General features: G+C 40.8%; 1 protein-coding gene across 1 annotated transcript in view; it reads right to left on the bottom strand.

Moving 5' to 3' along the window:
- LOC126284031 (protein transport protein Sec24A-like) overlaps positions 1–27,961 on the bottom strand; it is a 131,271-nt gene that overhangs the window by 87,236 nt on the left and 16,074 nt on the right. The window contains 3 exon segments of the mRNA XM_049982585.1: positions 6,009–6,095; positions 17,182–18,733; positions 23,397–23,655. Coding sequence (XP_049838542.1) covers positions 6,009–6,095; positions 17,182–18,733; positions 23,397–23,655 — 1,898 coding nt within the window.

The following is a 27,961-nucleotide window of genomic DNA, read 5'->3' on the forward strand; positions in this document are numbered from 1 at the left end:
GGTCAGTAGTAGATCATCCTTCCCAGAAGCCACACTGACACGGGGACAAAACACTCCAAAATTCAAGCACCCAACATAACCGGAAGCTAACCAACCTCTTGATCAATTTATAAAGTAAGCTGGTCTGGCTAATCAACCGGTAACTGTCGAGAGACCTTGGATTATTCCCTGATTTAAGGACAATTGTGGGTGGAATCTGGGCCTGAGGCCACGTCATGTGAAGAATTAAGAGCCTACAAGGATTCCCACTCAGTGAAGGGTTCATTACAAGATTCAGCTTGGTGGGGTTGAAACAGAGGTGAGTTCTACAACTCATCATTTCTGCCAGAGAAAGGTAGTGGGATAGGATGAGGACACCAATGCTGTCACGAGGTGTTCTACAAGGATCGATGGATCAATACACAAAACACCCTGCGGGATAAGACCCTGGACAGTTTAAAGTCACTGGCTGCTGAGAAGGCTACAAACCTTGCACCAAACCTGCAATGAAGAGGGTTGCATCCCACGGGAAGAAACAAGTATTCTTTTATACTCTGCTTAATAATGTAGCAAACCTTAGCACGGAGACACTTAAAAGCGATAAGGTTAATCTGTGAGGGTGTCATTTAATTTGTTGCAGTGCCCATTGGTGGTCCTGGATTGCGACTGCTACATCCTCGGTCCATCATGATACCACTCGACGATGAAGGGGACATGTGTATACGAGGATAGCAGTGCCAGTGGCATGAAGAATAGTGTCAGAGACGTCTTGCACAACAACATCAATGCAATCTAAGAGAGAGTTGACAAAGTGCACAGCAAATGTATATATGGGCCATTTGGCTCTGCAGAATGCCCAACATAGGGGACAGTCTGCCTGGCGGTGTTAGGGGAACAACAGAATCACAGGAAAGTGGACACTGTCACAAAGCTCATCATGAGGTGAGACCTATGTAGTGAAGCCATGAGATCAGGGGAGGAGATGGTGAGATCAATGGCAGAAAAGGTGCCATGAGCAACACTGAAGTGTGTAGGAGTGTCATCATTGAGGAGACATATCAAAGTCTGTAATAAGTTGGTCAATTAGAAGATCTCTAGTCACAGGGGGTGGTGTGCACAGAAGTTCTGAAGGGGGAGATATGGGGGCGGGAGTTGCTGTATTAAGGTAGGCAGTTCAACATTAGGAAATAGCCTACCTGGAGGGAGGTCGACACTGCAAATAGTGATTGCTGGCGATCATTTGCACTCATACTGCTATTGCTTCCAGTTTGGTAAGAAGGGGAATCCAGTCATTAATGATATCAGTGCGAACAAAAGTGCAGGCCCCTCTAGATGCTATCTCGGTAACGGCACAGTTCTGACAGAACTGCCCGATAACCATCAAACATTTCAGAGTGGTCATCACGGAAGTGCATATCTTGAAGAGCAAGACAGAATGGAGAAAAAAAGGAAACTAGTTGTAGTTCCAGTAGGTGACAGTAATATCCATTGCAATTCCACTGGATTATCGAGTGGTGAGAGTCCAAGTTAGACACAAAGAAGCCGAGCTGACATCATGCCATCAGGTCAGTGGTCATCACACACACAAGGGTAGGGTGACATCCATAAAAACTGGATCTGATTTGGAGTGAGGAGGGGGTAGAGCTACCCTGGGATGCCAGGGAAGCCTCATCCTTGGACTTGCACTGCTACTTCTTCTTCTTCTTCTTCTTCTTCTCCTCCTCCTTCAGAGGGTGGGAGGAGGTGTTATCGTTAAGGGAACAGGTGGCAGCAGTGTTCGGATTGGACAGAGAGCAACATGCTTTGGGACCTTTGAGTGTGGTTCCCTTGTCTGACCCGATGTTGCAGGCTCTCTATCTTGAGAATGCCAGGGAGAGGTGTTCCAAGAGAGAGCCCTGTCCCAAGCAAGAGCCAGAGAAGAGGATTTTTTCTCTGGCTGAGGAGGAGCAGTTCCTTGACAACAGAGGTATCAAACTACTGATACCTGAGCTGTTGCTTCCCCATGTATGCCAAGGAGTGGTTGCTTGTCATCTTGGAGCATCAGAACCCCTGGCAACAGCCGCCACACACTGGGGGGGGGGGGGGGGGGGGAGGGAAGGGAAGGGAAGGGAAGGGAAGGGAAGGGAAGGGAAGGGAAGGGAAGGGAAGGGAAGGGAAGGGAAGGGAGAACCACAGGAGAGGGGGACAGGACCAAGTATAGGAGGGAGAAAGGATGCAACAGAGGCAAAAGTAGAAACATTGACACACGGTGGAGTCAGTTACATTACTGACGAGTCTCACTAAAAGATAAACGATCCACAGACTTACAGTCTTGGATCTTCTTTTCTTTCTTGTAAGCTGGGCAGTCTGGTGAGCATGGGGAGTGGTGGTCATGACAATTTGCACACACAGGTGGTGCAACACAGCAACTTCTCTCATGGAATGAGTGTCCAGTAACCACACAGTGGGTCTGCCTTACAGCAGGAAGACATATACCCAAAATGCAAGCACCTAAAGCACCTAGTGGGTAGCAGGGCGTATGGCTTCACACCACATTGGTAACACACAACTTTGACCCTCTCTAGGAGGATACCACCTCAAAAGCCAAAACAAAGGCACCTGTATTGATGCAGTAGTCTTTATGACCCTTCTGCACACATCTAATGAACTGAATACCGTGTCGTTTCAGATTAGCCCAGAGCTACTCATCAATTTGAAGTATGAGGTCCCTATTAAAAATCACTCCCTGGACCATATTCAGAGGCTGATGAGGGGCAATAAACACCAGGAGATCACCAAGATGACCCCAAGCACGAAGAGCTGCAGATTGGATGGCTGGGGCAGCTTTGATTAACAGGAGATCCAACCCCATCATACCAAGAGACTCCACTTCACCGAACTTACCCTTGATATTCTCCACAAAAAACAATGGCTTTGTGGTGGTGAATGTGTCTTCACCCATCCCAGTACAGACCAGGTAGTGTGGACAGTGTTTCATCCTCAGATGGCAAACCTGGCTCTTCTCCCAGCGTGTAGCCAGGGAAGGGAAGGTTGCAGGGTCATACAAAGCAGTATCCAATGATCGGTATCACTCCCAAGACAACCATTTGAGAACAGCCAGATTTTTGCTGCTTGATTCACTTCATGCACCAAGCATGTACCCTGATACAACCCACTCTGAGCAGGGGCTCTCCCCATGGCCGCTACCCAGCCACAGTACGGGTCATCTGGTGTGGCGGCTGTTGCCAGGGGTTCTGATGCTCCAAGATGACAAGCAACCACTCCTTGGCATACATGGGGAAGCAACAGCTCAGGTATCAGTAGTGTGATACCTCTGTTGTCAGGGGGCTCAGCCTGACGGATATATAACAGCTTCACCACACAGACTTAACACATGCAGGGGACCTAGCAGGGTGGAAGGGGAGGGGGGCTATGGCAAGGAAGGGAGAGAGGGGGGGCAAGGGGCAGAAAGGGCTCCACACTGTGGACATTAGTGAGGGCATTCTTCCTCAAATGGCTCACACTGAAGACAGAAAATCTAGGAATGGAGATCAAACAGGCAAAAGGAACGAAACTGCAAGGAATACAGGGATAGCTAGATTGACATAAATAAGAATGCCAAGAGAAGGGAAGAAAGGGTCAGCAGGGTAGGAGTGAGGATGAGGAGGGAGGGTCACAGTGAAGGAAATGAAGAATGGGCTGCAGTAGCTCAGGGCCCAATGTGTGCTGCGTAATAACTCATGGAAGCCCCTGGGGAACCCATTCCTGAGGAAAAGGGATTTGAACAGACGAACAGACAGACGTAGACAACAAAACAATCCTATTGGAGGGTTCCATTTTTACTGACTGGACTAAATAATCCTAAAAACAGACTGGACAAGGAAGCATAATGTTGAAATAGCCTATCAAACATCAAACATCACACACGATCTACAACAAGAAATGCTTTTCACAAAACACTAAGATACATCACTATGAAACACTTCTGAAGCCAATAGTTATGTATGGAGCCCTAAAGGCACATAAAAGGCTCATCAAAGAACTGGAGAAAAAGAGCACAGAATCATTAGACCACCATCCATGGCACCCAATTACATGAGTAACATCCAGCAAACTTGATCCAATAAGGAATCCATTGCAAAACAGAGAAAATTACAGACAACCTGCAAAAGATGTTTAACAATTTTAAGGTACCTCAAAAGAATAGGCAGGAACAGGTTAACCAAGAAGATCTTCCACGCTTTTATTCAACTCCGAAATCCACAATGCCCTAGTTAAGAAACAAAAAGATCCTCAAACTCCAACAAATAAAACCGAAAGACACTTGCTACAGGAATCTCTTCCAGAAGTCGATGCTGAGGAATGGCTAAATGAAGCTAAAGCAAATAAAAATATGTGCTGCCCCTTAAATGATGGAGAGCAATCAGGCCCATTCACAAAGCATGAAGGATATCTATGCTTCAAAGAAAGCTTAGTTCTCTGCCGAATGTTACAAGACTTAACATGGTCCTAGATGATGATGATGATGATGTAGTTATTAAAAGACTAATTATTGATTAAAATGTTCTTTACCAAACAGGAAGACAATATCATGGAACACTGCCTATACTTACTGCAATGGGCCACAATAAATACGTCAAAATATTAAAAAAATGGCTAACAAATCAGTATGTAGATCCTCCCATTGGCTTTCATTAGTAGCAGACACTAGTCTTCATAGTATGTTAACAGGCCAAAACTAGTAATTTTCGAAATTGGTGAAATACAGTTGTGATCTTGACTGTAGATCATAATAATGTGCTACTTAATATAACCGAATACTCATATTCAGACTGTGTCTTCACTTTTAAAAGTATGGCATATGCTACAGCAACTGAGGTGCTGGAATGACACCACACATACATTTTCAGCAGTCTCTCACAAACCACAGGTCATGTTCCAGTGGCAGATTTCCCATCCTTTTCACCAAGTCTGGCCACTGTATGTTCTTCAATAACATGGAGAGGATTTACAAGTTGGCGCTCATAGAAAGATATTCAGGCATCATGATGACCTGATGATGGCAACAATGTCTTGGCAAAGACGCAACCTGGACAAATACCTGGTGGTGATCTTTCCAATACCCAACAAACGGACCGAATAAAAAAAAAAAAAAAGACTGAAAATTTCAAATGCCTTCCACATTAATACGGGTAATTCAGAACAATTATTTAGTGTTACCAAAAACAGCTAAACATCGCAGAAGTATCTCTACTGAACAATTCAAAATTGAAAACAGTACTCCAATAAAAACATGCAAAATCACTGTCTGATATCTTTAGCTTCATCATGATCAGCCATTTCCATCACAAAATGGCAAGGCTCTTCAAGTCAAACATTCAGGTGCACTTTTAGCAAGTTCCTCCAGCACTAGTGTGAGCTTGTCCTTATTTCACCAGTCTGGCGGTCTTCTTCTGGACCTTCATCTGCTTCCTGGACTCAACTGCATCACCAGTTTAGCCCACCTCTCATGTTTGCCTCTACCAACGTGGCCAGCCCATTGCCAGTTCAGGTAGGCTGCCCTTTGCAAGATGTCCTCGATCTTTGGGAACGATCTTACATTACCCGACATCAACATTTCCTTTTTTATTGCTTATTACATCTTGTGCAAATCTTTACATATCTCTTGTGGTAGGAGTTTGCTAGACACCAACATTCTTAGCTTATTTAATGAAAGAACACAGCTGATCACAACAGAATTAAATGCTTTGTCTCCTGCGACTGGAAATCGGAAGCCCTCAGAATTGAGAAAAATCTGATAAAACACACCAGATGTAATGCACTGTTTGTTGACAAATCAATGCCACCTCTAACACACTATTTAGAGATAAATTTACTCTAGAACAGTTACAAAATTTTCATTACACTAAAAAGAGAACACCGCCCACTAACAATTATATTCCACAAATTTTTACGTCATCGTTTCAGACAGAAAAATTAGGGTATAGCAGAAGAAAGCAAGAACTTCTATTACAGGCAAGAGACTTAATTACATTGTAAGATATACTTACCCACAATTTGTTGAAACCTTGCTGAGCAACTGACATTCCAGACATCATTTGACTGAGATTATCTGGGCTGGTAGGTTGATAATCAGGCTGCAAAAAATTTAGTCAACAATGTATCACAGGCATAACAAATTGTTATATAGAAATCAGTGATAGTAAATTAAATTACTTATATGTTTAAAATTAATTCTCGTACCAAAGGGACACAGAAGATTACCTTCTTAATGGCATATAATGCTGTTGAAACTTGACAAAGATAGTGTCACAGTTATATAGTTTCAGAAACAACAGTCCCTCTGAAAAAAGCTGGACAGAAACATAGGCAGCAAAAGCTGTAGAAATTAGATGGGGACAACCACATAGCTAATGTTGCCAAATATAGGTAAAGTTGTCAAAAATTTCATTCAAATTTGACATCTGCCTCACATGTCCTAACATTTTAAATTACAAAAAATCGTTGAAGTATCCATGAGGTGATATGTCCATCTGACGAGAAAATAATCTTCAATAGTCTCATGGACACTATTCAAGGTTCTCCCATGTAGCAACATCACAATTTTGGTTCTCCATATCCCACTTTGAAACTCACCCATAACTACCCATAAAATACTATGCTTCACAAGCAATTTACAAATATGTTTATATCTATACTCTGCAAAACACTGAAGTGCATGGCGCAGGGCATGTACAACTGTACCAGTAATTAGGGTTTTTTCCATTCCATTCATTCACATATGGAGAGCAGCTGTGTGCATGCTGTAATTATTCCAATCTCATCCTCACAATCTTTAGGGGCTTGTTGGATATTCCTAGAGTCACCACTTAAAAACTGTACTTGAAACTTTGTTACCAGACTTTTTGGGATAGTTTACATCTATTGTCAAGATTCTTCCCATTCAGTTTCTTCAGCATCTCTGCGGGACACCCCCATGGTTCAAACAAAACTGTGAGCATTCGTACTGCTTTTCTCTGTACATATTCAATATACCCTGTTAGCCCTATTTTGTATGGGTCCCACGCACTTGATTAATACTCTAGAACCATTTGAACAAGTAATTTATAAGCAATCTCCTTTCTAGATTGATTGCAGGTCCCCAGTATTCTACCAATAAACCAAAGTCTATCACCTGCTTCACCCACAACTGAGCCTATGTGATCATCCCATTTCACATCTCTACGAAGTGTTACATCCAGGTATATGTACGAGTTGGCTGATTCCAATTGTGACTCACTGATATTATAGTCATAGAATATCATGGTTTTTTGTTTTGTGAATGGCATGATTTTACATTTCTGAACATTTGTTAATATAATATTGTTTGCAAGGTCATTAATATACAACATGAACAGCAAGAGTCCCAACACACTTCCCTGAGGCACACCCGAAGCTATTTCCACATCTGATTATGACTCTCCATCAATGATAACATGCTGCCTCCTCCTGACTACAAAGCCCTCAATCCATTCACAAATTTCACTTCATACCCCATATGATTGTACTTTTGACAATAAGTGTGTGTGCAGTACAGAGTCAAATGCTGTTCAGAAATCAAGGAAAACTGCATCCTACCTGGTTGCATTGATCCAAAGCTTTCAGTATGTCATGCGAGAAAAGTGCGAGTTGGCTTTCACATGATCGATGTTTTTGAAATCCATGCTGGTTGGCTTTGAGGACGACATTCTGTTCGAGGTACCTCATTATGTTCGAACTCAGAACATGTTCTAAGATTCTGCAACAAATCTATCACAAGGATATTGGACTGCAGTTTTGTGGATCACTTCTACTAACTACCCTTCCTGTAGACAGGTGTGACCTCTGCCTTTTTCCAAGAACTTGGCAATTTTTTGTTCGAGGAAACAGCAAAAGATTATAGTTAGAAGAGGGGCTAAATCAGCCACAAATTCAGTATATAATCTGACAGGGATTCCACCAGAGCCTTGATCTTTATTCTATTTTAACTATTTCAGCTGTTTCTCAACACCACTGACACAAACTTATTTCACTCATCTCTTCAATGGTACAACGGTTAAATTGGGGCTACTTTCCTGGGATTTACTTTGTAAAGGAACATTTGAAAATAGAGTTAAGCATTTCAGCTTCCTTTTTGGTACCCCCAATTTCAGTTCCTGTCTCTTTCGTTAGGGACTGGACACTAACTTTGCTGCCACTAACAGCCTTTACATGCGACCAGAATTTCTTTAGGCTGTGTGAAAGATCACTTGACAGTATCCTGAGACGATAGTCATTGAAGGCTTTATGCATTGCTCACTTGTCAGCCAAATGCACTGCATTTAGCATCTCTCTATTAACAGCCCTACGCTACCAGTTATGCAGTAATCTCCGTTTCTTTAGTAGTTTCTTACAAGTGACTGTATATCATGGAGGTTCCCTCCCATTATGAAGTGTTCTACTGGGTACATATCTAGCCACTGCATCGTCAACTATACTTTTAAACTTGAGCCACAGTTCCTCTACATACTCCCGTCCTGTGGCGAAAGTTTCTAGTTCCTCACTGAGATATGACACTACTGATTTTTTATATAGTTTGCTGAACATATATATGATTCTGCTTGTTTGAGCTGTCCTTTGTACTTTGGTAATCATTGTTGCCACAACAGTGTCACAGACATTGATATCAGTTTTGATGTGGACATCCTCAAAGACATCAGGTCTATTTGTTGACATTAGATCCAATATATTTCCATCATGAGTGGGGACTCCTAACTATCTGTTCTGGATAGTGTTCAAAGAAGGCATTTAGTAACATTTCACAGGATGTCTTAACAAAATTCTTAATTTTTCCAACTGACTGGCGGACGATTAGAATCTCCACTGACAATTACTATATCATTGCAGAACTTACGTATAGTGAACTGAGGTTCTCTCTGAAGTTCTCAGTCACATCAGTAGACCATTTTATGTCCACACCTGACACTGGGTCTTACCCTATCAATCTCCCATGCAGCTTCTATTTCTGTCTTCATGGATTTGACTTTCTTGTGTACAGCAACAAATTCACCACCTCCATTTCCCATTTGCCCACTCTTTCAATATCCACTGAAATTCTCCCCAAAAATCTCACTGCTATCAATTACAGGTTTCACCTCATTATGTGTGTTTCACTGCTTTTCAGGAGCAAGAACTCTGGCATTCTGTTGCAAATGCTTCGTCAGTTAACCATTATTATCTGTGGGAGGCATTACTTTCGATCTTACATTGATATTTCCGGGTTTTCTACAGCTATTGTTTTCTGGGTTGGGTGGAGAGTTGCCTAATGCAAAAAAAAAAAAAAAAAAAAAAAAAAAAAAAGCCTTGTGTACCCCAAAACCTGGGTAGGCCCGATTAGGGAGAAAAAGTGCTCAACACTATGGCAAAAGTCCAGGAAGCTGAAACCTAACTTGTCACTGATTCTTCAAAGACTCTGGTTCCATCCTTCCACTCAGTGCAGAAGTGAAGGGGCATGACAGGTCTGGGAGCAATACTGCAAAATGTGAGCTTCATTGAATTTTTATGCACAAGGCTGGTCTTCTCAATTTTCTCTGCTAGTCGATGGAATGCTCCAAGTACGACTTCTGAGCCAAGATGACAGGCATCGTTTATTCCAATGTGTGTCACAACATGCAGTTGATTGCACACTATTTCCTCAACAGCTGCTGGAATGGCCTCTTCAACATGTGGACTGAGACCCCAGGCATACACAAAGAGTGCACCTGGTGTCCTTTTCTGTACCTTACTGCCATTTCCCTACGGGGTTCAATCATTCACCATACGTTTGAACCGTCAACAATGAATGGACTCCTTCCCTGTTGCGTTTGCCTCCCCATGATACCAGACAAAACTGGTTTCCCCAAAACAGGTGAATTGGGGCCCACTGGCTCAGTTTCAGTTAGAGTGAAAGACAACACCTCAGAATTTTTTATTAGGGGGTTGGTGTAACAATCCAAATCCTCCAAGTCCCCGTGAACCCTCTTTAGGGTGCCTACCTCTACCTTTGAAACACCACTCGGAGTCAAGTGGACAAGAAATAATTGATCCCATACTTCCTACCAGAGGAGATACGACCCATATGAGAGGACAGTACTTGAGGTGTACCACAGGTACATGACTCTTGAGAGCTCTTCCAGCACAGCAATTCACAGCAGCTGCCAATCATTTGACATTAGTCAGTGCGATTTCCAGTTGCCTACAAATGTCACCCAACTCATTCCATGTTCAAGAACAGCACTTACAGTGGGGCTGCATTTTGGCTGGTGCAATGAATAAAAGGATAGTGAATAAATAATTTTAAACTAAGCCTGCTGATTATCTTTTAATAAGTTGGGCTAGAAACTTCCTAATTTTCTCTAAGAACTGAAGCAAATACACAAAACAAAGATTACAATCAAGGCAACTGAAAAACCCATGGTAAAAATTGCTAGTTTCCTAAAACTTTTTGAGGTTAATTGCAGTTGTTAGCAAACCCTAAAACAGACTTAATCTACAGTATATTAATATAATGTGTTAGTTACAATATCTGCTACAGGAACTAAATCATAAATGTCAATTTACTACAAATTATATTAGGCACAGGACAATTCTACCTTCTGAAAATTCTCAAAATTGCTCATTTATTTGCACTGACATACAATGAAATATGTGATGATCTATTATTTGGCAGTAACTGTGAATCACAAATGTTGATTTGCTATGAAATGAATTATCCAAAACACTCATAACAATAATTTACAAAAATAGTTTAAGTGTCCAAAAATTCTCAAAAATGATCTGCTTCTCACATAGGTGTACAATGGAATTAGAGAAAGATTGTTTTGAATGAAGGTAGGCCTACCAAATCTCACAGATTTTGAAAGAGCACTAAATTTGAGGCTACAATTGACAATAAGAGTAAAAGTTTACATGGATGTAGGAGTGATAGAAATTTCACAAAATATTACAATACAAATATGTATTGATACAATCAATGAAAGAGTATACAGAAGCAACGCCAATAGTAAATGTGTGAATCTAGAATTTCAAATTGGCACGCACAAATTGTCTCACATGAACTCCAAAGTCGTTTTGAATTATAAATAAATGTGTGAACTGCACCGATTTTTTACTCAGCTGTTTCTGTGCCAACTTCTACAGTGGCATGCTGAAGAACACTGCTGCATGAGTATCTCTCAGTCAAAATTGCATTTTCTACCTGTTACAGCTAACAATGCAATCAATCATTGCAAACAGTTAGGAAGTAACAATACACACATGAGAGAAGCATGTAACAGCAAGATACCAACAAAACAAACTTACTATGTGTGCAACACTACTCATGCATCACTAATTAAAAAAACCGTCCAATACACTAACTTTTTAAAAAGTATCCAAGTAGTATCATCCTCCGTTGCAATAGAACAGGGACAAATGAGAAAGGAACAACAAATATCATGCATTCCTTAGCATTTGAAATTTATCTCAAAGCTACATTTCTCCACATATCCCCTCTCCTTTTCCCTTCAAATGACACCATTTTCTACTACACCATTTCTTATGAACAAAACTGACCATTTCTCACTGAATATCTACAAGCCGGCATCCAGCTGAAAACAAACTCATCACTTTTTTTCTACCACCATCTTATTCACCAGCAGGCAGAGTTGAGGAGGATGGTGCAAGATTCATAATAAGACTGTGATAACACTGTCAGAAAGAGCATTAAGCTATTGTAAATAACAAAAAGAAGCACAACAAGAAAAAAACTAATGTTCAAAATGAATCAATCTGACAATGCAACTATGTTAGTTGGTTGACATACGTAAGAAGCTGGAAATCGCCCTGACTACTGCCAAACAATAGGCATCTGCTGCAAATCAGTGTGTCGGAAGAGCTTCTGCGAACCGGCACCAGAGGTATCTCAAGTACTGTTATCTCCTATGGATCCTATCTCCTCTGCAGAAAGTATAGAGTCTGTCATTGCTCATCCACTTTACTGCAAATGTCAATGACAGATCTTGGCATCCTGTACAGGATGGACAGGGATGAGGAAAGACTCAAGTGTTATATCGATCCCCCTAACCAACAAGTTTGAGCTGCTGTCTTTCACTGAAACTGAGCCAGTGTGACTCACTTCACCTTTCTGGGGAAACCTGTTTTGTCGCTGTCAAGCACAGGTAAACACAAAAGGATAGGGAATCTATTAACATTGGCAGTTCAAACGTTCGGCGAATGATGGCACCACTTAGGGAAATGGCTGCAAGGAACAGGACAAGATACAATGTGCACTCAGTGTATATGCCTGGGGGTCCAATTCAACATGTTAAAGAGGCTAGTCAGCAGCCTCGAGCGAACAGGATGCAATCGACTGCAGACTGTGCCACATGATGGAACAAATGATGTCTTTTGTTTGGGCTCCGCGGTCATACTTGTCATTCTGTGACTAACAAAGTAGATTGGGAAGACCAGCCTTGCACATGGAGTTTAAACGAATCTCTCAATCTGCAGGATTGTCCCCAGAACTAATTGTAGCCCTTTGGTTCAGAGTGAAGTGGAAAGACTTCAAAAGTTCTGTGACAAGGTAGCCTGTGACTTCCTGAACTTGTGCCGTACGGTTGAGAACTGTACACTCTTCATCCAATCCAGATACTGACAGCTGTAAGAAATCAAGAAGAATCAGTGTAACATTGATAGAAATGATTCCCCCACAGGTGAAAGTATCAAAATCCTAATGGTTAACTGCCAAAGCATTCACAACAAAGAGCCAGAATTTGAAGCACTCCTGAAAAGCAGTGAAGCTCAAATAAAAATAGGTAGAGAAAGCTGGTTGAAACCTGAAACTGGTAGTTGTGAGATTTTTTGGGGAAAATGTGAGTGTGTATTGAAAGGACAGGAAAACGAGAAACTTAGGTGCTCTATTTGTTGCAGTAGTCAAGAAACTCAAATCCACCAAGGTATATATTGAAGCTGCGTGTGAGACTTTGGGCAAGACTCAGTATCAGGAGCGGGCATAAAATGATGCCTGGATCCTTCTATTGTCCAGACTCATCTCCAGATGTAACAGAAAGCTTTAGAGAAAACTTCAGTTCACTTGTATGTAAGTTCCCCAATCATTGGTGCAGACTTTAATCAACCAACAATTAATTTGGACTGTAAAAGTTTTATTAGTGGTGGGTGTGAAAGACGTCTTGTGAAACATTACTAAATGTCTTTTCTGTAAACTACCAAGAACATCTAGTTAGGAACTCTACTCGTGCCAAAAAAAAACTTTGTAAGAATGTCCACACCAAAATTGGTACGAGTGATCATGATGCGATTGTGGTAACAATGATTACCAAAGTAGAAAGGACAAATAAAACAAACAGAAACACATATACGGCAGTAGGAACTTTAATAGCAGCAACTATTTATTTACAGCTCGTACAAGACAGATGTGTGTTTCAAAGTTTTACTGACCTTCAAAGTAGTCACCAGCATTGTGTATAACCCATTGCCAGCGATTTGGAACTCTTAGGATAATCTTAACAGTGCCAGTTGTGTTGAAGGTTTGAGCAGCGCGGTCTATTGCCCGACAAATTTGTAGCAGTTCTGAAGCGAATGCCATGAAGTGTTTCCTTCAGTTTATAAATCGAGTTGAACTCACAAGGGCTTAAGTCAGAGGAATGCAGTAGGTGGTATAGCACTTAGCAGCCCCATCAGTCAAACAAATCAGTAACATCTTGCACTGTACGTGCTTGAGCATTGTCCTGCAAAATGATGGCCAGGTCCTGTAGAAAATGTCATCACTTCTGTGTCTAAGGTGGTCGTAGATTGTGAGATTGTGTTCCAAAAATGAACAGCACAGAGACAGAAGTGATGACACTTTTTACAGGACCTAACCATCATTTTGCAGGACAATGCTTAAGACCATACAGTTACTGATTTGTTTCACTGATGGGGCTGCTAAGTGCACTCCCCTGACTTCAGCCCTCAGGAGTTATACTCTATTTATAAACTGAAGGAAACACTTCACGGCATTCGCTTCAGAACTGGTACAAATTTGTCAGGCAATAGACCATGCCGCTTGAACTGTCAACACAACTGGCACTGTTAAGAGTAACCTACGACTTCCACATCACTGGCAATGTGTTATACACAATGCTGGCGACTACTTTGAAGGTCAGTAAAACTTTGAAACACATATCTATTTTGTACGAGCTGTAACTAAATAGTTGTCACTATTAAAGTTCCAACTCTCATATGTTTAGTAAACTACATAAAAATTCAGCAGTGTCCTATCTCAATGAGGAACTTCAAACTTTCAGCCCAGGGCAAGAACATGTAGAAGAACTAGTTGACCATGCACTGGACATATAGGTACCCAGTAGACAGTTCATAATAGGAGGGCACCTTCAAGGTATACAGCCACTCTAAAGAAACTTCTAAAGAAAAAAACAGACTATCGCATAATAGGTGCAAAACGAAGCATAGGACTAAAGACAGATAGGTGCTGAATGCAACACATTTGCCTGTCAAGAGAGCAATGTATGATGCCTTCAATGACTACCATAACAAATTGTTGTTAAATGATATTTAAGAAAACCCAAAGAAATTCTGGTCATATGTAAAGGCAGTTAGTGGCACCAAGTCAGTGTCTAGTCCCTAGTGAATGAGACGGAAGCTGAAATTGAGGGTAGCAAAGCAACTGCTGAAATTATTAACTCTTATTTTTAAATGTTCCTTTACAATGTAAAACCCAAGAGACTAGCTCCAATTTAACGCTCGTACCACTGAAGAGATGAGTTAAAGAAGTATTAGTGTCAGTGGCGTTGAGAAACAGCCAAAACTGTTACAATTTAACAAATCTACAGGGCCTAATGGTATCCTTATCAGATACTGTACTGAGCCAGCCCCTCTCTAACAATAATCTATTGTAGATCCCTCAAACAAGAAATTGTGCCCAGTAGTTGGAGGAAGCACAGGTCAAGCATGTGCACAAGAACGGTAATAAAAGTGATCCACAAAACTACCATCCAATACCCCTTACATCAATTTGTTGTACAATCTTAGAACATATTACCTTAAGGTATCTCCAACAGAATGACCCATTCCATGCCAACCAGCATATATCCCGATAACAACCCCCTCACGTGCCAATAGAAAGCTTTTGATCAAGGAAGTCAGGCAGATGCAGTATTTATTTATTTATTTCCAAAAAGCATTTGACTCTGTACCACACCTACATATATTGTCGGAAGTATGATCATAAGGGGTATCAAGGGAAATTTGTTACTGGACTGAGAACGTTTTGGTAGGGAGGATGCAGCCTGTTATCTTGGATGGAGAGTCATTGTCAGATGTAGCAGTAACTGTGTGTGTGCCTCAAAACAGAGTGTTGGGACACTTGCTGTTCATGTTGTGATTATATTAATGACCATGAATACAATATTATTAGTAACTTCAGACTTTTTGCAGATGATGCAGTTATCTATAATGGAGTACTGTCTGAAAGAAGCTGCATAAATAGTCAATCAGATCTTGATCAAAGTGGTGCAAAGATTGACAAGTTGCTTTAAATGTTCAGCCATTTAAATATGGTAAGGACAGAATCCAAAGGAATGAAATAAAATTTGTACCATCACTGGGACTTGAACCTATGTTTCCTGCTTACTAGACAGATGTGCCAGCCATTATGCTGCTGTATCATTGGGGCTAATACAGGTGCATAGACTACCTAAGTCCAAAGTCCACCCTAACACAAACTTCAATTAAAACCTTACTCAAGTGTGTGTGACCCATACAAAATAGGACAAACATGGGATACTCTCATATACAGACAACTGAAGCACGAATGGTCACATGTTTGTTTGATCTGTAGGAGTATGTCACAGAGATATTTAAGGAACTGTACTGGAAGACTCCTGACAGTAGATGTAAACTATCCTGAGAAAGTCTGTTAAAGTTCCACAAACCATCTTTAAATGACTCTAGAAATATACTAAAACCACTATGTATTGCACATACAGGGGTCATGAGGACATGATTAGAATAATTACAGCACACACAGAGCCCTTCAAACTATCATTCTTCCCACAATCCATGTGAATGGAATGGGAAGGAATACTAGAAACTGGTAAAATGGGGTATACCCTCTGACATGCAGCTCATTGTGGTTTGTAGAGTTAGATTTAGATACGTTCAAACATGTGTGAAATCATATGGGACTTACCTGCTAAGGTCATCAGTCCCTAAGCTTACACACTACATAACCTAAATCATCCTAAGGACAAACACACACACCCATGCCCGAGGGAGGACTCTAACCTCTGCCGGCACCAGCCACACAGTCCACGACTGCAGCGCCTTAGACTGATCAGCTAATCCCGCACAGCATTTAGATATAGATGCAGAATTATATCACTCATATATAAAACCAGATTACAACACTAGCTGCAGAGATGAGAATACCATGGGTACCTTGAGATAAACACAAACACACACACACACACACACACACACACACACACACACACACACACACAGTAAGGTCATCCTGACAGTGCTAACATTTTGGTCAGATTCAAATTCAGGAGCTACTATCTCCCATAAAAGCTCACAGATGTCTCGTTGCCTAATTTCTTCCACCTGCTTCGTGCCTTTGCCAGAGCATTCTCATGCTTTCCATAATTATTTAGTTGGTCAATCAGCACTTATGCAATGGATCTCCAAGTTTTCTACATTCTGCAATTTCCTGATGAATGTGGTATGCAAATAACGTGCCGAACCAACCATCTGTCTACACAAATAAACGGCAGCTGCCATACTGCAGCCAACAATTAACCACCCACTACCTAGCAGTAAAACAAGCTGCTGGGCACAACTCCACACCCTGTGTCAGCTGTTATGACACACTACTATTTGTGAACATTTAGTAGCTCTGTTACAACTTATACCAGTAGGCTGCTCTGACTGAAAGCAAACCATTTACATCAACTGTGATCCCTATTCTAGCAACACTTTGCTGCCTTTATCTACATAATCCATCTGCTGTACATAATTGTTATGTTTCATTCCACTCAATTTCCATCTATTCTGTCCAACACTGGAATATGGAACTTTGAATCCAAGATATTGAAAATCTGCAGCCTAAAAAGTGCTTATATAATTGCAGTCAGCTTTTATTCTCTCTAAGTTAACATTTTTCACATTTTTGTACTTTTTACATACCTGCTGTGGATACCTTTTGACCAATGGGTGCTGCTGCTGCTGAATGGGTGTCACTTGCGTGTTGAGCCATGGAGCTACCGGATGCTGCTGCTGTTGCTGCGGCTGCTGCTGCTGTTGTTGTTGTTGTTGTCGTTGTTGAAGCAACTGTTGCTGGTGTTGCTGCTGCTGTAGTTGTTGAGGAACCTGTTGCTGTGGTTGCTGCTGCTGCTGCTGTAGCTGTGGAGGATGTGTCATTTGTGGTGGTCCCTGTGAGGTTGGCAAATAAGAGCCCTGATCTTGACTCCTTGGAATAGATGGTGGGAACTGTGTTAATGTTGGCGCAGATGCTCCAGGTTTATATGGTACTGGTTGTGGCTGTGGCGGCTGCTGGTGTTGTTCTTGTTGTTGTGTGCCCATCTGAGTCACAATATTCTGTCCTGGGTAGCCTGGTGAAGCTGGACCAGTGATTCCAGACTGATAAGAGGCACCGGTTGGCAGTTGTGGAGGGAACTGACCTGGAATGTGCTGCTGCTGCTGCATCTGCCTGGCAGATGAGTTTGCACGTGAATCTGAACTCTGCGGATACGGCTGACTCGAAGCGTACGAGAACTGATTCGCGGGTGGATTGTTCCTGGCCTGTCCGTAAGTATTTGGGGTATACGGTTGCTGAGTGGGAGCACCAGTCGAGAGCTGATTAGGAGGCTGTGGAAACTGATTTGTCGGCTGCAACTGCGTACCACTCTTGGGAGGCTCAGAAGTGAAAGCTTGTCCCACAGGTTGATTAAGTGGTGGACGCATTATCTGACTTGGACCCTGGGCTCGAGGCTGGACAAAAGTTTGTTCCGGCAAGTTCACCAGTCGTTGGTTTGTCGTAGAAGAGGAAAACTGATTCTGTCCTTGCAACCGATTCACTGGTGTTTGTGTCAAGTTTGTCCTCGCTAGCTGCGGTGCCTGCTGTACCTGTGGATTCGCTCCCTGGTTTTCATAGACACTCGTGCTCTGTTGATACTGGTTGCCTGCAGGGATCTGTGACTGAAGCCCTTGGGGCTGAGGTCTATCGACTGGCTTCCTCTGATTTAAAAGTTGCTGAGAGGGAGAACTTTGATCCACGTACTGCTGACCAGTCACCTGTGGCTTAAAAATTGGATTCACAGTCTGGAAAGCACCCTGGACTGGTGACGCCTGTTGAACATTAGACATTCCTTGAGTCTTCTGAGGACTGACACCACCGTACAAAGTGGGGGGGCCTTGTAACTGATGCTGACCAGGCTGCATGAACTGAGCTGAAGCCTGGTGGTCCCCTTGCATTCTCTGGCCTTGTTGCTGAGGGTAAGAAGGCACCTGTCCACTGCTTTGCTGCTGTGTTACAGCAGGTGGTGCATAAGGCATCTGTCTCTGCAGTTCTTGATTTTTTGGTGACTGGTCGAGATGCTCCGAGCCATCTTGCACATCACTCCTCGCAACAGTTCCTTCCATATTAGTTCGCACAATCCTCGAAGTGGGAGGAATCCCCACATTTGGGCCATTTATATGTGGAGATGAGAAGCCCATCTGCTGAACAGCAGGACTGTACCTGTAAATAAAACATATGTGGAATTATACACAAACCAGACAGCATATTTGCTTTCACAATGCCTTAACAGAAGAGAGATTACTATAGTGTGCCCTAGAGTTTCAAAGCAGTTATTAGGGCCACCATTTGAAGCGGGAGCAAGAACATGCCTCCCAAAAATGTATCATTGCTACACAGATTCATGCAGGTGGTACAGGACTACAGAAAATTAGTAGCATTGGAAACTGCTTTATTAAAACTTTTACAGGGTGTATACATGGACAAGAAAAAAAAAAAAAAAAAAGAAAAATTCCGGGGCTCTTGGATAAAAACGAACTTTTCCCCACGTGAAAATACTCTTCTTCCGAGGTGAAAATGCACTTTTTCCATGATACGCAAGAGTGTAGTTTCCCTCAGAGCAGTAAGAACAACAATCCTTTGAATGGTAAAGATTTTATACACTAGCATAGAACTTCCCAGCACTTTAGAAAATGAAACTTGGGGAAAAAACACAGTTTGGAAAGATCTTTGATGTGCAGCAACACGTACACTGCATATTTTCATATTACAATACACTGCATATTTTCATGTCACAGAAGTACAAATCTGAATTCCATCAAACACAGCATGTTAATTTTGAAAGAATTGAGATTGCAATGCGCTTTTGCAAGCCAATCATAGCTCATCTCATGTGATCTCGCCAGCCAATGACAGCAGATATTCAGAGCATGACATATGATGTAGTGACCCAGCAGCAACATCACTGTTAAGTAGCGTGAACACACAAACAGGAAAAGTTAATGGCTTAAATTAATGTATGTAGTGTAGCAAAATGAAAAGCTAAGCTTTCACGAATAATACTGATCTTGAGGGTTAGTAAACTACAAGAAAAGCTAAGCTTTCACGTATAACACTATTCTTTTCAGCGAGAGTTATACTTTAAGATACAACACACAAATGTGCCAGTAGAATTTCAAACAATGACATTAATGTCTGGTCTTCCGAACTCTAAATCGTTCCAAGTGGTTTGGTACTCAAATTGTTAAGTTTTAAATGAGAGTCAAATCCTCTGTGGTTTTAAAAATTCATTGCTCATTCTCACACACAACATAATTCTTCTTGCATAAAAGGTAATTTCCTTTGAAAATAACGCTTTTCAAAGAACCATTCGCAATATTCTCCTGCGACCTCTTCGAAATGGGTTGTTTCAGCAGCTGCCAGAGAGCACCAGAAAACAGACGAACTGCACGTGGGCAGCTACTATGATGTAGGTAGCCCATATGTTTATACACACATACCACTGAGTCCTTACACATCGTCATAAAGGAAATAGGACATCAGAGGATACTTCAATAATATAGGAATTTTGTAAACCACACTAAAATGCATTATTCGACTTGAAGGACACATTCTTATGTCCAGATTTACAATGAAGTAGGCCACAACCTGACACTGAGCTTTTTAGTGTGCTTTTCGGGATGCAAAGTTTCTTGGAGTACCAGTACTGTGTTGTCTCATGTTTGATTCTTTATTATCACCAAATGTCGTATGTGCCAGAAGATGAAAATGTGCACTTTAAATTCAGTGAACACTTTAAACTAGCCAATAGTGTGGAATGAAACCTTTTGTTTCTTATAAATTGGCAGCATGTGTGGCAAAGATTAATAATACCCACAATTATGTAGAAAATCGACAAAACATTCAGGAAAAATAACTTAGTTGTTGTGCAAGGCAATTAATGCCTGACTGCCAAAAATATGGAAATAAAATAAAAATCAGAAAATTGAAACTAGTGACACATTTTAGTCTTCTGTAATTATGTGACTATATTTTAATTCCCTTGATAGCTTCCAGTCACAGAAATCCATTTTGTTTTCATTTGCCGTATGAAATGTAAATGAAGAGAAAGCATCAAAAATCACTAAATGTAAACACTGGTCACTATCCCCCTCCCCAATACAACCCAGACTGCTCTGTACATGTGCGAATCTGGCAGCTTAGGCGCACAAGAAAATTTTTTCTGCATAGCATAACTTCCCCGTGTCATGCTGCAGCCACTCTTCAAGTAGCCAGAAGCAGAAGGTACTGCTCAAACACAACTCGACTGTACATGCGCTTGAGCCCACGGGCAACTGCTCGAACGGAACTTAATGTAAACAGTTATGTCACGCTCATTGGAAGTATTTTGTTGTTATCAAGTATTCCACTGTCTTCGTCCCAAGGCCTTTGACACATTTTGCTTTTGACAGGCACTAGTGTGTGCATTGTGTTTTGTTGTTATAAATGGCGCATTACCTTTTGTAACCTAAGTTTTATTTTGGTTTTATTCTCTCGTTTACGTTTTATTGCTGCAGTACTATTCCGCAGTAGTGGGTACAGTAAAATTCTTTGTTGACTATCAGTTCTTACCAGTCAAAATTACAAAAATTTAACTCAAGATTAAAACAATGAAAAATTCCTGGATTTTTCCCGGTTTTTTCCTGGGCAAAAAAAAATTCTCAGATTTTTCCCAGTTGTCCCAGAACGTATACACCGTGTTGTATATTCTGTCTTCAAAAACAATTACATATATGTTACTGATAATTGGACAATTACTGGGTTAGCTTATACAAAGTCATTTAAAAAATACTTTAAAAAACACACACTCACACATCTCCACATGTCAAAACTTTTCACCACACAGAAATTCCATACTACAGATCCCAACTATAGAGATTATCTTTGTCTGAGCCTAATTTAGTAAGCCGTCAATGAAAAGTTCATCCATTATATCAAAACTAATAATTTGGTATGCCACTTTTAATTGTTCACAAAATTTATTTTCTATCAACAGTGCAGTCTTGGTGATCAACTATTTAAATACAATTGGAGTTGCTTAACTCCATGATCCAATCCCTCAGCAGGTACCAAGAAATCATTGATGGCACAAGCACTTCCCCATACACACAATCATAGCTAGTATATTAGATATGCTAACAGGACAGCAGTGTCATATCTGCCAGAATATAGATGAAGTTGATATCTGTTGTTGTTGTTGTTGTTGTTGTTGTTGTTGTTGTATTGTCTACTGTTTAAGTGATCAAATTGTGTTGGGACACAAGTAACATTACCTTTGTAGAATGTGAATGGCTTAATATTCTTCAGAGCTTATCCATTCTCCAAATGTTACATCTTGGTAGCTAATAAGCAGAGCCATCCCTTTTCCTCAAATATTATTTAAGTAAGCAATAAAGGAAACCCATCATCGAATATATGTCATATGAGAGGACAGAATGATGTTTTACTAAACATATGGTATCTTTAGCAGGAAACAAGCACATAAAAAAAGGACATGCAAACTTTTAAAGCAGCCAGGCTACATTATTGGGAGACAACACACCCATAAACAGAAAGAGAGAGAGAGAGAGAGAGAGAGAGAGAGAGAGAGAGAGAGAGAGAGAGAGAGAGTGTTCACACACCACTAAAGGGCACTGGACAAAAGACTAAGTGATCTTGCTCCTATTTTGATATTGTACGCTCTCTTGGTGAAAATGTGCTAGTGACAAATAAACTGGTATAGACAAGCATATTCTGGCGCAGTTGTTGGTTTAGTTACTGCTGCTACAACGGCAGGTTATCAAGATTTGAGCAAGTTTGAATGTGGTGTTATAGTCAGCGCATGAGCAATGGGACACAGCGTCACCAAGGTAGTGATGAAGTGGGGATGACTTGTCTGGGCCCATCAACACTGACACTGGACTGTAGACGACTGGAAATATGTTGCCTGGTTGGACGAGTCTCATTTCAAATTGTATCAAGCCGATGGATGTGTATGGGTATGGAGAGAGCATCATGAATCCATGAACCCTGCATGTCAGCAGGGCACTGTGCAAGCTAGTGGATGCTCTGTAGTGGTGTGGGGCGTGTGCAATTTGAGTGATATGGGACCCCTGATGTGTCTAGCTATACCTCTGACAGGTGACACTTATGTGAGCATCCTGTCTGATCACCTGCATCCATTCATGTCCATTGTGCATTCCGACAGATTTGGGCAATTCCAGTACAGAGTGGCTCCAGCAACACACTTCTCGAGGCCACCAATCTCCCCAGACATGAACATTATTCAGCATATCTGGGATGCCTTGCAACATGCTGTTCAGAAGAGATCTCCACCCCCTTGTACTCTTACAAAATTATGGCCAGCTCTGCAGGATCCATTGTTTCAATTACCTCCAGCACTACTTCAGACATCGCTATAGTCCATGCCATGGCTTGCTGTGGCACTTCTGCAAGCTTGCAGCAGCCCTACACAATATTAGACGTGTGTACCAGTTTCTTTCGCTCTTCGGTGTATATTTATATGGGAATTGGATACATGTCCTAATCTCCTTCTCCCTCCTTTCTGTCCAAGAAAATGAAACTGTACATTTTTGCAGCACAGCATAGTGCAGAATGTTCTTTCTCAGAATCAGTTAAAAAATATATACAGCCTACATCTGTCTGAATGCTTATTAGAGTGTTGTGTAAAAATTTGAAGTAAATCGGTCAACAACATTGAGATTTTTGGTAACAATGTTAAAAAACAACTTGCACTATAGTAGCATGTCTTATTGCAAAAATTAGGATAACTCGATTAAGTATTTCTTGGAGAGTAATGACTATGTGCAACACAACAGAAATAGTTTGCTTATTGCTTATAACAAACCTCTGTTCTGGCTGCACTTGCTGGCCAGATGAAGCACCTGCTGAGAGATGTGGATGACTGCTACCGTGGGGTGCTATTCTCAGTGGTGACCCCGATCCAGTCTGCAAAGGGGTGTACGGGTTAGAAGGCAATACAGGCACTCTTCCAGGATGCCGCCCAGTGTTATCAAGGGACGCGAGGTTTGGAGTAGAAGACGACAGGGTAGATGCACTTGACGGTGCCGGCGAAGGATCCCTTGACGATTGTGAAGACAGGCTACCTACAACAAAACAGTACAAATATAACAATTTTCTGTTAATCTAAAATCAAAGTGCACTATCTGAGCAGTGAGGTTAGACAAAGAATATTCTTATGCTCTTTCCCCATATCAAATACAAAATTATGAAACAGTGCTTGGATTTCACATTTCCACTGTCCATCTTTAACAGATCCCATAGAATCCTCTCATTGCACTTCTTTCAAAAATGTTAAGATGCTTTCTATCCAACTCCACAGAAGCTGTAGGTCAGAACTGAGCACTGTCAGTGGTTATGTAGATATTAATTTTCCTCCTAATGTCAAGACTTTGGATCTCAGTGAATTATAGAGTGTATCTGTATCATCTCCTTGCAGCTGACAAGTAACTGCATGCCTGTGGGAGATACTGTGCTTCAGAATACTTGTATCTGAATTTCAGCATTGGCTTGTTCCATCCTTGATGGTGGCATGTTTTATGTATATTTTCACCAATTCTACATCTAGATATGTATTCTGCAAAACACTAATGTGCATAGCAAAGGGTACTTAGTATTATATCACACTTTAGGGTTTCTTCCATGCTTCAATGGCTCTTTGTGCACTGTAGTTACTCTATCTAGTCTTGCCATCCATATGGTGGCAATGCAAAAGTGGCTGAAGTAAATCTTCATATGCCTCACTTAATATTGGTTCTCTAAACTTTGTAAATAGGTTTTTGCAGAATAACTGTCACTTATCTTTAAGCATCAGCCAATTCAGGTTTCTCAACATTTCCATAACACTCTCCTGTGAGTCTAACTGACTGTGCCTGTGTGCCTGTTAGTCCTATTCAGAATGGGTCCCCCACATCTGACCAATATTTTAACATTGGATGCATGCATTTTGTAAGCAATTTCCTTTGTAGACTAATTACATTAACCCCAAATACTGCCAACAAATCATCTGCACCCATTTTGCCTACAACAAAGAATATGTGGTCATCCCACTTCGTATACCTACAAACCATTCTATTCGAGTTGACCAATTCCAAGCGTGATACAGTGAAACTTGTAGCCGTACGATACGATTTTACTGCATTTTGTGAAGCTCATAATTTTAAATTGCATACACTTAAAGCAACTTACCAATCTTAATACCACTTTGAAATCTTATAAACATATTTGTGAATATTTTCTTTATTACAGATAACTGCAATAACTGCAAAAAGTCTTGTTAGTAGTAATATTATCTACCACAAAACAAACAGCAAGCAGCTCAACACACTTCCCTCTGGCACACCTGATGTTACTTCTACTTCTTTTGATGACTCTACATCTGTGATTACATGCTATGTCTTCCCTACCACAAAATCCTCAAGGCTCTGTAAGCTCCTCTTTATACAGGACAGTTGTGGGACTTCGGATATTCAATATAAAATGTCAAATCAAAATGATCTTCAGGTGTCTATATTTCCAATTTTATTTGTGTAACCTGTTTCAGCATTTCACTATGCCATCTTCAGGCCTCTTATGTAGAAAAAAAAAGAAAAAGAAAAAAAAAAAAAATCGGGCCTCAGGCATGATCAAAATACGGGCCAGCATTCAGTAACGTATCTGTAGACTTTAACAACACAATCTCATCATCCATCAACTGCACACTGGAATCAATTAATAAAGGGAACACATTGTTAAAAAGAACTCTAAAGATATCACTTACTGAATGCTGACTCTTACTGCAATTGCACATGTGGTTCGATTTTTCCTACAAATCAGTCGAGGGGTCATAAGCTGATGCAGTGAAACAATAAAATTGGTCACAAAAATAAAGTAAAAGTGGAAATATAGACTGATGAATGCATCTTTGATTTGACATTTTATAAAATCCTCAATCTCATCACAAATTTTGTTTCATACCCTATAAGAACGTACATTCCTTAATAAGCATGAATGTGGCACTGAGTCAAATGCATTCCTTACATCAAAAAATACAAAGCACATAAGATTTCTTTGTGTTATACATTTCATAATGTCACAAGAAATGTCATGTGACTAATGTTTTTGGAATCTGAGGCCAAGGTTGTGGAGGAGTTCACTTTGTTCAAGATACCTCACTACGTTTGACTTCAAAATACATTCTAAGATTCTATAGATGGATGTCAATGAGCTTTGGTGCTAGTTTTCTAAATGACGATTACTTTTGGTTTTCTCATCAGTGGCAAAATCTGTATAAAATATGGCAGGGTGCCCATATTGTCTTGGAGCTTTGTTCACTTTAAGCAGTTTCTCAGTGCCACTGACAGAAATATCTACCCGGTTTGAATGAAAAGTAATGCCTCCACCTCTGTTAACCCCACAAAAGATAGCACCATTGATATGTGACAGATTCTGGAATGTTAGGTAGGCTCACCTACAATTCAAAATGGCGCAAAGTCTTAGCAGAGAACTTTTGTGCTGCTGTAGTGTACAGAATGGAATCCTGCACAGATGGTTGGTCAATGTGATTTAAGCAGTGTGCTGTCACTGAATTCTTGATGGCAAGCGTCACTTCATAGGAAATTCATCACAGAATGCAAGCTGTTTGTGGTGATTGTGTCGATGTCAGCATTGTGTGTCAACAATCCAGAAAGTTTAACATCAGTGAGGCAAAAAACATAAGACTTGCATGACAAAGAAAGAGTTGATCATCTTCTGGCAGCAACTACTGAGCTGTACATGCAAAATGTTGAAGCTAAAGATGAAATGATTACAACACCTTAATCTTCTTGGTTACTGGAAGATTTGTGCACAATGGGTACTATGGATGTTGATGGCTGAAATTAAAGAACATAGACTTGAAATTTGCCAGGAACTCCTCTCTTGTTTCTGAATTCCAATTGTAACAGGAAACAAAATGTGGGTACACAACTATGAAATAGACACTAAACATCAGTCAAAGGAATACTAACACAAAGGTTTCCTGCACAAAAATAAAATCAAGACACAGCCCTCAGATGGTGCTATGAATGTCAATTTCCTTGAACGTGGAACAACAATCAACTCTTTAGGGTGTTAAATCACAATGCCGATGACTGTGATAACATGCAACAAGAGTACAAAAGGAAAAAAAGAAATATTCTTATGTGCCATGACAATGCCAGACCACACACTTCACATGCAACACAGCAGAAATTCAGATCCTGAAGCTCACCCCCATTTGGCATCCTCCAAGTAATCCTCCACCTGACTTTCATCCATTCTTGATAATGAAACGAGATATGTGGGGGCACCACTATGCATTTGACGACAGAGAGAACTGGGAGAGGCTGGTTGCAGAACAATCTTGTGTTTAGTAAGGAGCACATTGTGCTCATGTGGGAGCGATCTAGATGCTTGTAGAACAAGCATCTGCTAGCCAAGATCGCAGGAATTCTTTTCAGTCAATGATTATCGGTTTCAGCGAAACTAAAGCCGCCATCATTGGATTTAGGGAGGACAGAAAACACTATAAAAGTGGGCTTTGATTCCACTTACATAACATGTATACATATAAATTTAGTTCCATACCTTAGGACACATACAGGTTACAACATCAAGGCAAACAATGGTGATATTAATAGTTGCCTATAACACACAGGGCTTACAAAATTGTCGTAAGTAGCACATAGGTGTCCAAGACATGACATAAATGTTAAGTGTCTCCATCACATAGAAGTTAAGCTAGGTACTACCGCAACTCTGGCTCTGTTCTTACACTACAGGCCGCGTCGCGAGATGGCGCTAACAGAAGAGGCACCAGTGAATGTCACAGCTCGCATCATAATAGGCTCTGCGCATGTGGTAACACTACGTCATTAGGTCTTGTACATAATTCTAGAGATTTTTGTAACACATAAACATACAGAAAACTTATGAAAGCTGCAGACCAACACAATTGTACATCTGCCTGGTCACATATATGACATATCGAGGAGCAAATGCAATATTCATGAGAAGTGCGGAATTACAAAAATGTGCATCTGTCCTGTTAAGAGCAAAACCCATAGGCTCATACGCAATGTGTATTTTATCTTATGTTTTTTAATATAACACCCGACAGATATACATTTGTGTAACACTGCAGTGTTCTTAAATTTATATATGACTTTTGGTAGGTTTTATATATGACCAGACAGATGTGCACTTGTGTAACTCTGTAGTCCCAGAAAATTTGCATTTCTTTTCGGTATGTTTTGTATATGTAGCCAGGCAGATGTGCATTTGATATGACCGGAAAAATCTGCGCCCATACGCAAGGTGTGTTTTATTGGCATTTTTTCATACAACCAGATGGGTATGCACTGTGTAAGCCTGTAATGTTCTTAGAATTTTGTA

This window comes from Schistocerca gregaria, chromosome 8 (assembly GCF_023897955.1).
Source record: "Schistocerca gregaria isolate iqSchGreg1 chromosome 8, iqSchGreg1.2, whole genome shotgun sequence".
In the NCBI taxonomy this organism is placed as follows: domain Eukaryota; kingdom Metazoa; phylum Arthropoda; class Insecta; order Orthoptera; family Acrididae; genus Schistocerca; species Schistocerca gregaria.